The sequence below is a fragment of the Ailuropoda melanoleuca genome, chromosome 15 (assembly GCF_002007445.2).
Source record: "Ailuropoda melanoleuca isolate Jingjing chromosome 15, ASM200744v2, whole genome shotgun sequence".
Classification (NCBI taxonomy): Eukaryota; Metazoa; Chordata; class Mammalia; order Carnivora; family Ursidae; genus Ailuropoda; species Ailuropoda melanoleuca.
This window is the reverse complement of record NC_048232.1, coordinates 57,904,829-57,921,066: the sequence shown is the minus strand read 5'-3', so window position 1 is coordinate 57,921,066 and position 16,238 is coordinate 57,904,829. Positions and strand designations below refer to the sequence as shown.

The window sequence follows — 16,238 nt, the reverse complement described above, 5'->3', positions numbered from 1 at the left end:
TTGTGTAAACTTAAGACTGTTCATTAATGAAATTGGAAAGAATGTGAGGGAAAAACTTGAAAACAGAGTATGTTTTTACATCTAAAAGATAAAATATTTTAACTTTTATGCTTAAGCATGTTTTGTTAGAGTTGAACTCTTGTATTTTTATTAAAATCATGGTGAGACTACATAGAAAATGTCAGAGAGACATTTTTCTACATTATATATCATGAAGCAATTTTAAATCAAACCTAAAAAGATATATTTTATATGTTGCTTTGGGGAAGTTACCAAATTTCTTGTGGTCTCCTTTCTAATATGAAAGATAATAAAGATAATATTAAAAGTTGTTGAAAAAAAAAGTTGTTGATACACAGCTAACATCGTACTCAATGGTAAAAAGTTGGAAGCATTTCCTCTAAGATGAGGAAGAAGACAGGGATGCCCACTTTAACAAAGTATTGGAAGTTCTAGCCAGAGGAATTAGGGAATAAAAATAAATAAAAGACATCCAAATTGGAAAGAAAGAGGTAAAACTGTTACTAAAATGCAGATAACATACTGTTGTATATAGAAAACCCTAAAGACTCCATCAAAAACTCCAAATAAATTCAGTAAAGTTGCATGATACAAAATCAGTACACAAAAATCTCTTGTGTTTATAAACACTAATAATGAACTCTCAGAGGGAGAAGTAGAGAAAACAATATCATTTACACTTGCATCAAAAAGAATACAATATCCAGGCACTTTGGTGGCTCAGTCAGTTTAGCACAGGACTCTTGATTTCGGCTCAGGTCATGATTTCAGGATCGTGAAATCAAGCCCTGCATAGGGCTCCATGCTCAGTGCAGAGTCTGCTTGAGATTCACTCTCTCCCTCTCCCTCTGCCCCTCCCAACCCACCCGGCTTGTGCTCTCTTTCTCTTTGAGTAAATAAAATCTTCTTTTAAAAAAGAATAAAATATTTAGGTACAAATTTAACCAAGGAGATTAAAGACCTGTACACTGAAAACAATAAGACAGTGATAAAAGAAACTGTAGAAGACGCAAGTAAACGGAAAGTATTCCATGCTCATGGATTGGAAGAATCAATGTTGTCAAAATGTCCATACTAGCAAAGCAATCTACAGATTCAATGCAATCCTTATCAAAATTCCAATGGCATTTTCCAAAGAAGTAGGACAAATAATCCTAAAATTTGCATGAAACTACAAAAAACCCTGAATAGCCAAATCAATCCTGAGAAAGAAGAACAAAGCTAGAGGCTTCATGCTTTCTGATTTCAAACTTGAATAGAAAGGTATAGTAATTAAACCACTATGGTATTGGCATAAATATAGACAAAGAGTTTAATGGAACAGATTCCAGAAATAAACCCATGCATATATGATCAATTAATTCATGACAAAGGATCCGAGAATACACAAGGGAGAAAGGACAGTTTCTTCAATAAACTGTGTAGAAAAACCCAACAGCCAAATGCGAAAGAAAGAAACTGAACTCTATCTTACACCCAGACGATAATATACTTAAAACATTTTACAGGGGCGCCTGGGTGGCTCAGTCGTTAAGTGTCTGCCTTCGGCTCAGGCCGTGATCCCAGGTTTCTGGGATCAAGCCCGGCATTGGGCTCCCTGCTCTGCTGGGAGCCTGCTTCTTCCTCTCCCACTCCCCCTGCTTGTGTTCCCTCTCTCACTGGCTGTCTTCCTCTCTCTGTCAAATAAATAAATAAAATCTTTAAAATAAATAAATAAATAAAACATTTTTACAGGATTAAGACAGTATAAAATTTAAAGTATAATTGAGTTGTAAAAAAAAGTCAAGTATAATTGAATATTATGTAAACTACTGGGGAAAATATTTCTCATTATGAGTAGACCACGAAGTTTATTTTTCTTACTGAAAGAGGTTATGAGAAGAATTTGAACATATTATTTGGCATGAAACAAATATTTTTCAGATTTTGGAGGGATTTATACTATTTACACAAACCACTAAAAGGAATGGTCAGAGAGGGAGCTGTCATCTTTTGGATGAGGCTTTTTTGCGTGATTATACTGTTTTTCTAGCAGATTTATTATAGCATTTATGTGTCAATTATTTTGAAGGAATATTACAACTGGGGGATAATTTAGATCCTAAAATCCTATTAATGGCTAAAATATATAGATATAAAAATATTCACTGTTCATTAAGTGTATATTTTCATTTACAGCTTCTTTTCTCTTATAAAAAAATCTAAGCAAAGGTTTAGTTAACAACTAAGCAAAGTGAGGCAATGTAGGTTAAAATCTAGATTTCAGAAGTCCTTACATTTAAGTAAATCTATAGCAATCTATTATTTAAAAGGTCCAGAAAGAATTGCCAAATCAAAAATACTTCTTCAAATAGCAGTGCATAGAATTCAAAATTGTGTCTGCTGGAAAAATCTTTATTGCCTTAAAATGTTTTTTTGAATAGCTCCAATTAGTGAGAGAACACTATATTAATTCATTACATTTTTCACTTGGCAATTATTGAATGTCTATGATGTTCCAAACATAAAAATGACATGATATGATTTCTGCCCTTGAGTTCACAGCATTAGGAAGATAGACATTCACAGAAAGTCAGCAGTAAGATGCAAACTCCTTTCATTGTAGTCTCAAGAAGAGAGTGACCAGCATCACTGCGGGACTTACAGACCTTCTAACAGAGTGGCACTTGATCAGAGTTTTGTCTAGGAAAATGGAATATATGTTCAAAAGCACTGAAGCACGAAGAAGTTCACATGAAATGTGTTTGAAAATGGCGAATAGATATTTCAGTGTGGCTGAGGCATAGACTTCTTGGTGGGAGTAAAATATGTAGCTAAGAAATTTACTTAACCAAATGGACAATGAGAAACTAATAAAGGGATCGAGTCAAGAGCGATCTGACCAGATTTGCATTTTCAGACTTTATTTTGGCAATAGGCTACCACTTTCACTTATCTAATTGGCCTGAAGGGACAATAGACATCACTTAAATAGGGATATACTGAAAAGCCAAAAGGGTAGTTAGTGTGAGAAGTGGAGTATTACTCGGAGCCTGGATGCTTGGAGTAGAAAAGAAAGCTCCCAAAATTATAAAGAGAAAATGCAGGAAATATCTCCCCTTAATTCATGACCTTTCTTCAAGGTCATTGTTATATGCCATTGTGTTACAAAAGAGTAGTTTCAGATGTTACTCCCCCTCCCTCCACCCAGGCTCCACAATGAACTCCCTGCCCTTCTCCTGGGCTTGACTATGTGGTTCCTCTTTGGAATTTGTGAATTTAACATTCCAGGTTTTTCAGTAGTAATGGAAAGACTATGAATGTCCACATTGTCTTGTATTTTTTTTTTAATTCAAACTTCAAATGCTTTAAGGCTGATAGACGGAAAAAAAATCACTAGGGGATATATGCCTAGCCAAGTCCCCAGTTTTCAAACTTCTAACTTTTAAAAAGTTCCACTGATCTTTGAATAAAGTGTAACTGTTGAGAAGTGATTTTAAAAAAACCCAAAAAACCCAAGAAAAAGGAATCAACAAGCAAACAAGTGAACAACAAAAAACAAAAAACAAAAAACTTAGTAAAATATGACCCTTAAGAATAAAAAGCCATGCATTACTGCAGGTAATAGAAATTACGAAGAAAAAAAGTGAATAGATTTAAAAACTAAATCTAGATGATTGATATTTTGAATAGAAAAAGAAGAATGTGGAAATTACTGATGACTTATATCTACACAAAAGCCACAAAATAATCTTCATGGAGACGAGCAAAAACAATTAGTGAAAGAGTTTACGTAGTTTCAGAGATACATTATTATGGAATTGTCAAGTTCAGAGAATTTTCAAGGTCTAGGGAGTATAAAGAACAATCTTTTATATATATATAAATGATATAAATTTAATTAGATATATTAGCTTTAAAGAAAACTACTTTGATTTTAAAGTCAAGGAAGTCCAGAAAATTTTCCCAATCAGCATCTTGAATTTGGTTATTTAACTTTTAGTTGTTATATTACTGTTTCAAATAGATTATTCATTTCACGTACTGCATATTTTTTTGTTAAAATAATTTGTTTTCACAAATGGACATCAAATTTAACTAAGATGGCTATAGCTTATGGCTAATGAGTTATTGGCAAAACAAAGACTTAACTGAGTACTGAATTAGTTAAAATTACTCAAAAGTAATTTGTAGATACTCTCTAGCTGAGTAAAATTGTGACTAGTTGTTACCCATCAATAGATTTGTTCTACCGGTAGCTTCAACAAATAATTTTTTCCCTTTAAAATTATTTCAAGCACACTTTTTTAATTTGATTTCTCTAAAACTTACTCTACTCCACTCCCATTGGTAGAGTCTGGATGAGGATGCCAAGGAGTTGGGCAAACAAATTGGGGAAAAGGGGTATGAGAAAAGAACTGATATTTAGAGAAGAGAGAATAAAGATATCAAAAGATGTTTAAATCACAAGGAGAGGTCAAATAAAAACAAGATACCAGCTGGAGTTTGAGAAAAGAAACATTCTCATACAGGTCTGGCAATATTATATTAGTGTGAGTGTTGAATATAAATCCTTTCAGTTCAGGGGAATCGTGTGTGTTCCTACTATAAAAACTAAACAAACCAATGAGAGAAGTAGGCTCTTAAGACAAGGGTGTTGGAGCGCCTGGGTAGTGTAGTCCTTAAGCATCTGCCTTCGGCTCAGGGCGTGATCCCGGTGTTCCGGGATCGAGTCCCACATCGGGCTCCTCTGCTGGGAGCCTGCTTCTTTCCCCTCCCACTCCCCTGCTGTGTTCTCTCTCTCGCTGGCTGTCTGTCACATAAATAAATAAAATCTTTAAAAAAAAAAAAAAAGGACAAGTGTGTTATTTTCTTGTTGGTCATTCTAAGCTATAATCCCTAATAACACATTTTATGATTTGTGGTTTATATCCTTTTGATTCCAATGTATTTACTCATATAGTTTTCTTTATCGGGAATGTCCCTTCATGGGGAACCTGGGTGGCTCAGTCGGTTGAGTATCTGCCTTTGACTCAGATTATGATCCTATGGTCCTGGGATCTAGTCCCACATTGGGCTCCCTGCTCAGAGGGGAGACTGCTCTCCCTCTCCTTCTGCCCCTCCCCCCTGCTCATGCTCTCTCTCTCAAATAAATAAATTTTTAAAAATTTAAAAAAAAAGAATGGCCCTTCATTTCTGTGTATCTGCTACCTATTTATAATTATACCCAATATGTTTTTGTCTCTAATAATTCACATTTTATATAACTTTTATGCATATACTTTATCCCTCAACTAGATGGTCAATTCTTTGAGCCCCAGAAATTAATCTTGAACTAATTAGTATCAACTTATTTCTAACATAGCACTTCATGTAAATTTATAATCTGTGGCTGCAGTTTGAATAAATCATTACTCTCACCGAAAACATTATTGAGGATTATTATGTAAGACATGCTAGTAGGCACTGATGAAAATGAAAAATATGCAAATCTTTTAACAAAAACTTACTGAACACCTATTGCCTGCCAACAATGTACAAGACACCAGGGATACCATTGTGCACCAAAATGAGCAGGGTCTAATTTTTATTCTAAGAGATCAAAAAGATGTTAAATAATCATACTAGTTAATACGTAATTAGAAATTGAGGTAAGAGCTCTGAAGAAAAGAAACACAGTTGTTTCATGTAGTTTTTTTTGAGCAAAGGAAAATACTCATTCAAAACCAGGAGATTTTTGTTTGTTTGCTTGCTTGTTTGTTTTTTCTCCTAATTTTACACTAAATGCACTTCTTTAGAAATTATCTTTTCAAACCCATGAGAGAACCAGACTCACTTCCTGTGAATCCAGATGGCCCTGTGATCTACGTGGACCTAACAGGCGGATACCCAATGTGTTTTTGACTGTGACAGGGTGTCCTGGATCCTCCTTCTCTGTTTTACTTTTCTGTGGATGCATACAGCCCAGGAAGTACTCAGCTCCACTGTCATGGATGAGCCTCCCCGGCATCCCTTAGCTCAGCTGAGGCAAGCTACAGCAGACCAAGATGCAAAACATGCCACCTTTCAGTTCAAAGTGCTCAGAGATCATCAATTTGCCATTTGGTCATCTCATCTATAGGGGAGGCAATTTTCACGATTGGGCAAATGAATTCCCAATGTTGTAGGCACCAAACTTTCTTGTAAATGTTTAAGTTAACGATAACAACAAAAAAGACACAGTAACTAATCATTTCCTTTAGAAGTCAGCTTAAACACGTGGGCTTTCACCTGTGCAGGCCAAAGTATGCTGGCCTAGAGCTGACAACTCTTCGTAGTTCCCCAAAGATCTTTCCCTTTGCTTGGCTGACTCTGCAAGTCCAGGAAAGTGCAGCCAGACTTGAGTAAAAGAAATAAAGTGAACACTTTGCTTCCTCCTACCTTTGCTGCCGTTTGCATTTTGCCACCCGGCTTAGCAGGTTAGAGGGACGAAATCTATTACTCGGCAGGCAGTGCTTGCACAAATGAAAGATAAATTTTTCTTCTAGATAGGACAGATCAGTGAGACTCATAAAATATTAATGATGAAAGCTTTGGGAATTCGATATATCCCTGACCATAGGTTTCTCTTGACAGTGAAGCTCAGTCACTTTAACCCATTTTTTTTTTCTGTAAGAACCCCATCAAGAATGATATGAAGGGAAAAGAATACATGATTTAAGATTCAGATGAGCACAGATTTTTTGAGAAAGGTAATTTTTCTGTCTTTCGTTTTCTCCCATGTTTTGTGTTCCTTATCTGCTGTAAATTTCACTGAAGGAGGTAGTGTGGTTGATTTGATTTTGAAGCTGCTCCCGTGCTCATGAAGACAATTGCTTGGGAATAATACTAAAAGTACACGTTTATTATCATTATTTAGCATACAGTATAGTAATACCTGATATTTATGCTACTGAAGTAATTTATTTATCCAAAAATTAGGGATGTGTTGAATGTGTATGCAAATAGATATCATTAACAAAGGACTTTGTATTTTTCAGAATATAGTCAACGTACAGATATTTTTCATCTGCCAAGATTTTGTTATCCTTCCGTTACCATTACAAATTTCTTTACTCGACAGAGATAGAGACAGCCAGCGAGAGAGGGAGCACAAGCAGGGCAAGTGGGATGGAAGAAGCAGGCTCATAGCAGAAGAGCCTGATGTGGGGCTCGATCCCAGAACGCCGGGATCACGCCCTGAGCCGAAGGCAGACACTTTACCGCTGTGCCACCCAGGCGCACCTCCATTACAAATTTCTATTGTTTTTAGGGTTACTATCTCTTTGTACAATGCTTAGTCAATTAGCATTACCTTGAGATTTTTCCAACATATGTTTTAACTTTACACAGAAACAAAGTTTGCATTTACAAAATTTAAAGATGATAGAAATTTATCATTATTAGGACAGCCTGAATAATTATACATTTATAAATGTATACTTATATATTGTACATTTAAATATCTATAATATTAAATATTTGAATATTTGAAGCTTGGATATTGGAAATTGTTGAAAATAATAAAATAATTCCATCGACTATTTTTATAATTCTTTGAAATTTCTTTGCTAACATAATGATTTGTAACATGATTCAAAATATTTAATCACATTAAAGAACAGAAGTATATAAAATTAGCTATTGTTCATAATAATGCTTCAGAAAGAAGATAATTACCCCAAAATGAAAGTAAATAAACTAAATCATATATATTATAATTTAAGTTAACTGAAAATGCCACCTAGTATGTTGACTATCAAATAGGATAAATTCTTATATAACAATCTTATTTTTATGTCAAAATAGTATTTATAAAAAGAAAACTATGACTTAATACAATCAGAGAAAATTATCTTTGCTTAATTACCTTTCACCTTATTGAATATCTTGTTTCATGTACAGATACGCCCCTGTGATATTTTCCTCAGTATATATAAGCAATTACCAGCCAAATATAATCTGTATAAGCCACTAATGAGCCCAGATCTTGCTCTTTTAGTGTATGTTTAAGTTTTCAGTTGGTGATATGCATACAAGGATAAATCAGCAGATTCCAATGTTAATCAGCCTTTCAGAAAATTCATCAACTTACTGTAAAAAAAATTAGGTCTGTTAAAACCTGTCTTGAACTATAAGGTCATATCACTAGTAAGTGGACAGTCAGAAGGCACAGTTCACTCAAAGACATTATCAGACATCCTGGTCTTGAAGGATGTTATAAAATTCTAAAACCAGTACAGCTCTTTCATGATTGCCTTATCATCTGATTACCACTTCTAGTGTCTGGACTCCCTTCATCAATGTGTTCCATCCATAAGTTTAAAAACATAAAGTCCATAGTCTTAATGCACTGTTGTAGCCAAGAACCAAATGCTTGCTAGAATTCGACTTACTGTTGTTATAGCCTTCTACAGACCAAATTTCCTGGAATCTAGAGTGAGGCCTCTTTAAATACGACCTTCTTTCTGCCCACCCCTAACAATTGAGGGGCAATACTTCTGTATTGAGAAATGAGTTTATTTCAAATAAGAATCTCAAGAAGACTATTACCATTTTAAAAGATCAATCTCCAATTGCAGCTAGTCTTGCCATATTTGGAAGCTACAGAATTAAAAATGGAGGAAAACTTACAGAAGTGAGTTTGAGGGTGAGGGTGTTGTTGACCACAGCAGCTGACCACAGCACATCTAAATAGAGATGGAGAAAGCTGATGGAGATATCAGGGGAGACAGAGAAACTTATGCTTTAAGAGCACATGAATTTTCAAACTCCAGAAAATAACATTACTGTCTCCTTGGAAGTACCTAAATAGAAGCACTGATTTTTTTAAATATAAATAGTACTTTTAAGTATAGTCAAAAAAAGTAATGCAAAATAGCAACACATTTATTCCTCAAACTCTCTTTGCTCAAAGAATACCCATGTGACTTTAAAGACATTATCTTTAGAGACTTTTCTCCATGTACTCATTTTCTTATAGCTAGTTTTCTTCTGAATATCCTTGTTACATGGCCTGGCAGACTTGCTGTAGTAAACTGTGTTCCAGGCAATGAATTTATAATTTTGTAGCAGAAACAATCTCTTGAATGTTGTAAGTCTTTATATATGATGGGAAAATCAGTAACATAGACGTTTGTAACAAACTAGCCTATGTACTTTTTAGGTGAAGGAACGCTAGGTAATATGGACTGAAGTTACTTCCAAAGGGCAAATAATCCTCTGCTTAAATGGAATATTATAAAATATAACTAATTTATTTACTATCATGAAAAAAAATCAAGAGTAATGCTAAAAGATAAATAAATGTATGTATCTTTATATTGTATAATATATACTTCAAACATTTGATGATTTTTAAATAATTTTACTTAATATAAAGGGATATTCTATGATATACATATATGAAATGTTAAAATATGTGTTTTTTCTGTCAGTTTGGAAAATTTAATAAATATGAACGTAATGAAACCGCATGGGAAATAGCAAATTGTCTAGAATATTTTTTATTTTATTTTTACTAATAATAAACTGGAGGATTGTATTAGTAATACTGGACTTTCTTTTTTCCAGTGTATCAACATTTTCTGTACAGGACAGATTATGACAGCTTCTTTCTTAAGGTGAGATTGGGTATCTGTCATTCACAGTAGAATTCAGAGGAGTACAAATCATATATATATATTGTCAAAGATATTTCATAAAGTCAAATCATTTTGGATAGCTACTCATGCCTAAATTGAAGATATTTGCTCATTAATGTTAAGCAATTTGTTTTTTACTACTACTTTCACAGTAAACCCGAGAGGACGTTTATTGGAAATTTCTGAGTTTATCAAAGCATGCAGCTTGATGTTTTGATTTAAACTTGGAAATATATTGCTGCTTGAAGAAAAACCAGATCGTAGAACAAAATTAAGATATCCTAATACAAGTAATACTATTAAGGTATCTGCCAGAGTGTATGTACACACATACATGGGCACACACACTGGCGTGTTTGTATCTTTAACTCCCTCCCAGAAAACAAGTATATTTGAATATTTTAATTCTCATGAGCCACCCAGATTTTTGTGTTAAACGTTGTATGTATTTTTGCTCTATTACTTTAAAAGTTGAAATTATTATTATTGTATTATAAATTAATATTATCATATTTACTCACATATTTATCACTTATTTTTCACCGTCCCTTCTTATCAGAACTTTATTTCTCTGCTTGAAGTATGTTCTTTAGATTTTCCTTTAGTGAACAAAATTCAGGTTATTTTCTTTTTCTTTTTTTTTTCTTTTTTTTTTTTTTTTGGTCTGAAAATATTTGCATTTTGCTCTCATTCTGGAAAATTAATATCCCTGGAGGGTGAGTCTAGATTGTCAGTAATTTTTCTGACACTATTTAAGATTTTATCCTATTGTTTTCTGGATTCTATTAGTGGAAAGTCAATGTCTCCCTCATTGCCATACCGGGGTGTGTAATGTGTTTTTCCTTGGCTACTTTTAAAATCTTCTCTTGATCTTTGGTGGTCTGAAGCTAGTTATGATGCGTCCAGATACAGTTTTTTAAAAAAATATTTTATTTATTTGAGAGAAAGAGAGCGAGAGAAGAAGGACAAGCAGACTCCCCACTGAGTGGGGAGCCCAACACAGGGCATGATACCAGGACCCTGAGATCATGACCTGACCTGAAGTCAGATGCTTAACCCACTGAGCCACCCAGATGCCCCGGTACAATTTTTTTTTTATATCACACTTTAGATTTATTGGCCTTCCTGAACTCGAGAATAGATGTTTTTCAGCCATTCTGAATCTACTCAGTCATTATCTCCTTTAATGGGCCTCTTCCATTTTTCTCTATCTTTTATGTCCATTAATTGTTTTTCAAATCATCTCACAGTTTCTTAATGCCATTTTCTTTGAACCTTATATCCTGTTCATGGCAATAATCTGCATTTGTGACTCATTTTATATTAATCTTTTTATTCTTTTAATTTTTATAACCTTGGTGTTAATAAATTCCATTAGAGTGTTTTACAGATTCAAGTCTCTTCTTTCCTTTTCTAATGTTCAAGCCAAACCTCTAATTTTGTGATTCTGATTGTACTCTGTGTTGTTTCTGCTTGTTTTCAGTTATGAAATTCTATTTTACTTATGTGGTTTTGTTTTTGAGTACGATCTCACACATGTGGAATATTATCAACGGGAATTCTTTGAGGCTAGATCTGGAGTTCCATTCTTAGAGTACTTCCTTTTACCAATTTCTAGCAGGGGGCAAGGAGGCTATCGACCCAGGACCACATTTAAGCTAAATGCTCTGCTTTACGGTTTAATCCAACAAATAGCATGGATTCACATTTCAGACCTGTGATGAGGGCTACCTAGTTATGAATTCTTTTTTTTTTTCCCCTCAAGCCAGCACTAAGGACAAGATTTCCTTTCAGAATCACTCTCCATGAGGTTTATTTCTCATTTTCTGAGAAAAAGGGGCTTCAATTATGCTTTCCACTCTGTTCCTCATGAAGCAGTCAAAGGAGAAACTCAAGCTGTCTAAGAATTGCTAGAAGTTCTTATATTGAAAGCTGGCTTTGGAGATTACTTACCTCTCAAGGTTTCTGCTTTTACCTTTATATTAGTCTCTGCAGATATATTTTTTTTTTCATGTCAGATCAAAGATTCTTAAAAAGTATATACATATGTTATACATAATTTTATTTTAATTGTATTTATCTTTTCATCAGAATTTTACGCTGGCTGTAGAGATCCAGTATACTGGCTTGAAGCAGAAAATCAGGTGTTGTGGTTCTATAGAAATGCTAATACTTAATTCTTTACACTTTGCAGAGTGTAAAAGGTATTTAGCAGAAAAAAAAATCTGCTAAAACTTTAATGCAAACTAATTTCCGACCTACTCTTCAACCTTTCCCTTCCATATTCTGATATGCTTCTGTTATTTCTTTCTCTTTTCTGAAGCAAGGGCTTTATCACATTAATCTCGCTAAATTATTTAAGTCCTGTCAGCAAGGAAAATGAGTATGGTTTTGTTTGATTCTGCCTTTGTAGAAAATAAAAAAGCATAATGTGTGTCCCTCTTCTAATCTTTTAGACTCTTCAAATGCACAATATTAATTTTATAGCCTTTGAGATTTTTGTAATTATCATTAATGCTTACTGTTTAACCAAGTGGGCAATTCATAAAATGGCCATTCAGGCTCTCTAATGAAGTTACCCATATGGTAGTTGGAAAAGGGAGCTAAAAATGGCAACACATGTACACAAGTCTTTTCTTCTCTTTATTTACAGGAAAGATCTGTATATAAAGCAGCTGTTGGTGACACTTTCTGGTGTAAACGTTTCAAAAATTTCTGTTTACTACCTTCGGAGGCTGGCATTTTCATACTGGTTTAAATCAGCCAGATTTATTTGTAGAAAATAGCATTATAATATTTATGTGTTATGTTTTTTTAAATAAGATTTTTTTTTTTACTTTAAACTATACCACATGCTCTTTTCCTGTTTGTTTAAAAAAAAATAAAAGATGTGAAAATGCCATTACAAAAACATTCAGTTTATAACAGGCTGTCTGTTGAGGGAGGGAGGAAAAGATTTTCAAACCAAATTTCAATCCATCAGTGCTGAGTTCATTTTCATAAGCTGTTTTATTTTTTTCAATTTTTATTTTTACAATGGTGCCCAGTAATAATTAGAATTCACAGTAATTTGTGTCTTCCCAAATATTTATAGCATATGTGGTTCATTTTCCCTTTAATACATTGAGGGGTAGGGCTCCTTAATTACATTTCCTACTTCCTGCATTTCCACTACTCCAGCTCCCTGTGGCTAAGCCAAAGAGTTAATAAAAAAGTACAAAGCAGAAGAAGCCATGCTCTTCAAATACAGTGTGATTAGCCAGCTTCATGTGAGATATTTTAGTGAGCTGTCGTGCATTGTAGTATGAAATACCTTCATAATTCTATCATCACAGCAGATATGTGATCCCATATTAACTGTTATTTCTGATAAATACGGGCTCCTCAGGAGCTGAGTAGTCATCTTCTTGCTTTCGATTTTATTTCTTCACATAACATTAAAATAGTGAGACATTTTCAGGTCAAAATATCTTAATTTTGATCTTAGGATAATAAAATTTATGAGCAACTTCATCTTCCCAGGTGCATCATTATCACAGCTCCAGTGAAGTTCTTCAACCTTCAACCTCAGGCTAAATTGGGGAAAAAAACCTTATGGACTCTCTCTTAGTTAAAATTCTCAGCTTCCATGTTTCCATGTTCCATAGACATTATTGCTGTGTATAAAATCAGGAAGTAAATATTTGCTTACAGATTAGATAAATCAATATTGATCAGTATTTTTGCTTGTGTATTAGAAAAGGAGGAAGCCTGTTTCGCAAGTTTAAAATAATAAGGCAGAGAATGACTCAGTATTACTAAAAATAATGAAAGCATGCCCATGGTGTATGGACTTCAAGGCTTTATAACTACACAATATGCTGGAGGAATTATGTCATGAAGGAAAGGAATAGAGATTTCCACTTGAAGAACAACTTCTGTTCGTATAATGGAGACATGCCACAGAAGTTAAAAAGTGACCTTCTCTGTGTGGCCTCTGCACCTCTAACAAGCTAGGGTGGGCCTGTCCTATGCCAATGAGGATTCCAGGAAGAGGAGGTGAAGCATGAAGGGCCTATTGAGTTCTAAGCTTAGAACTGGACACTCAATTCTAGAGCATTCTTTTGGCCACAATATATTAAAAAGTCAACTGGCATTCACGTGTGGGAAACAGACTACATCTCCTAATGGGATACATTGCAAAGTCATATTGAAGAGGAGGTACATACCAGGAAGGTTGAAGAATTTGTGACATTTTGTCAGCCCATTAACCATAGCATCCTAGATTCCAAACAAAACCATAAGGTAAAAATAATTCATTGCTTCACTTTCAATTGATTTAACTCTGTTGTACATACTATAGAAATCTGTAAGGACATATTTAGAAGTAATAGTGTTGTCTTCTAAAATTCATTAGTGTTGTAGGCATTTTACCCTGTAAATGTTTAGGTGAAACCAGTGTCTCAAATATAACAGAGCTATGAGATGGGTTCATACTTAATGAAATACATAAGACATTGAAATTAAGGACAACTTTGCTTATTTCTTCATTTATAATAATTTCCATATATATATATATACACATACATATATGTATATACATACAAACACACACGTATATACATATATATATGTATAATCAGCAAAATCTCTCTCTATAGCCAAGTAATATTAACCATACCATGGGTATGCCATCAAAAATTCACTTTTGCAGAGATCGGAAATAACCAAAATACACAATTTGAGCACATTTCTTCCTGAGAGGCAGACAAATATAGAAATCAGAATGTTTTTCTCTGATTATCAAAATACACAATAGGAGATTAGATGAGTATAGATCTAATGACATTAAACCAAGAGAGGAACATCTGATAATTGTATTTCTCTTTTCTAACAGGATGGAAAATGCTTAAAGTGTACTGCATCTCTCTCCACCTCAAAGATAACCATACCATTAAGGATAAAAATACAAAAAATTTTTGTCAGCTTAAACTCCCCTCTGGATGAGATGTTGCATACTCAGCTATCTAGAATCATATAGGTAATATAAATGAGTGATGCAGTTCAGGATTAAAATAAACAAATTGGGGGGAGGGGAGATTGCATGAAATTGGAGAACATTCCCCATCTAAATGGAATTAGCTATTACTTAGGTTTAGTCAATTACTGGCATGTGGAAATGAAAGCCCATTATTACTGTATACTCTAATTTAAAAATAAGTCTAGATATTTACCTAAAATTTTCTTTTGCATATTGCATGGACCAAGTCAATTCTGTTGGAACCCAGATTCTCCCTTAGGTGGCTATTATTGTGAAACCTACATCATCTGAATGTTGCACATGTTGCCATGAAGTTCTTGGCTTTTGGCCTTCTTTCAATTGATATATTGCTTTGTATTGATGTTCATACATATTGATATTAATGTATGAATATTGATATTCATACATATTCACAATCTAGTCTTGCTCTCTCTTTAAAAATTTATGCAGTCTTCTGCTCTCATGTGTTAAAGTGTAGGAACACCTTAAGCAGATTTAACTCAAATAAATAAAATGGTAAAAGGTCAGCAAAAAGCAGAGATAGCGAAAAATGGGAGAAAAACAGAAGTAACTATTTATACACATTTCATGTAGGCAGTCTTGCTCAGCGTTTCACTTGTTCTACCCCACAGTGAACCTGAGAATGAAATGGGAGATGTACGTCACTATTCCCTCAGTTATTATTAGTTCCTACATAAGAGCATCTTACTCACCAAACAGGGTGTGATTCCAGAGTTTAAAATGCATGTATTTCATACATGATGCCTAAACTCCAAATGATTTCTTTTGGTACTCACTAGAAAAAGCACAGCTGTTTATAACATGGGGAGAACCATTGACTATGGTGAATCAAGTGTTAGACAGAGTATCAGTCTTAGATGCGGCATGAAAGGGCTACTTCTCCCATATTGGATTATACATGTTTTATACCTTGGTTGGTGACTTTGAATTTAATGGCTAACATGAAGCATTATGATTTTAGACTCTAAAGACATCTTAATCCTTTCAAATGTATTACATTGACAGGAAACCTCAGTCTAGTCTTTGTCCTATCAGTAACAAGTTAAATCAGTCTAGCATTGATTTTTTTTTCTTCTGCATAAAGTTATGGTTGGACTAATAATCTCCACATTTCTTTTTTAGTTTGAATATTCTGATTATCAGTTCGACTTTTAGGGTCATTTTTCTCATAATTTAGTAAAAAAAAAAAAGTGAACCCAAGTAAAGATAAACATTTTCTTCCAGATTATAACGTAACTAGTATTCCGTTAGAAAACAACACATGTTTGTATCACATCTAATCAATTTTTAATCTTTCCTTTTCAACCTTCCTTTAAAAATAAACAACCCAGTGCTCTGAGCATAGTAGATTTCTCAACAAGTGTTTTCTGGTCATTGATACCAGCAGACTTTGCCATTGAATGCGCTGTATCTACCTGGCACCCTTTGTTCAGGTAGTCACACTCGCAAAGATTAAGACACATTACCAGCCTCAACTCGTCAATACACAGCCAAAGGAAGATCTCTGCCATAGACTGTCACCTCTTTTATTTCAC

General features: G+C 34.0%; 1 protein-coding gene across 4 annotated transcripts in view; it reads left to right on the top strand.

Moving 5' to 3' along the window:
• MGAT4C (MGAT4 family member C) overlaps positions 1-16,238 on the top strand; it is a 719,604-nt gene that overhangs the window by 666,473 nt on the left and 36,893 nt on the right. For all 4 annotated transcript variants that reach the window (XM_034644547.1, XM_034644548.1, XM_034644549.1 and 1 more), the window contains one exon: positions 9,592-9,641. In XM_034644547.1, coding sequence (XP_034500438.1) covers positions 9,592-9,641 — 50 coding nt within the window. The remainder of the gene's footprint in view (positions 1-9,591; positions 9,642-16,238) is intronic.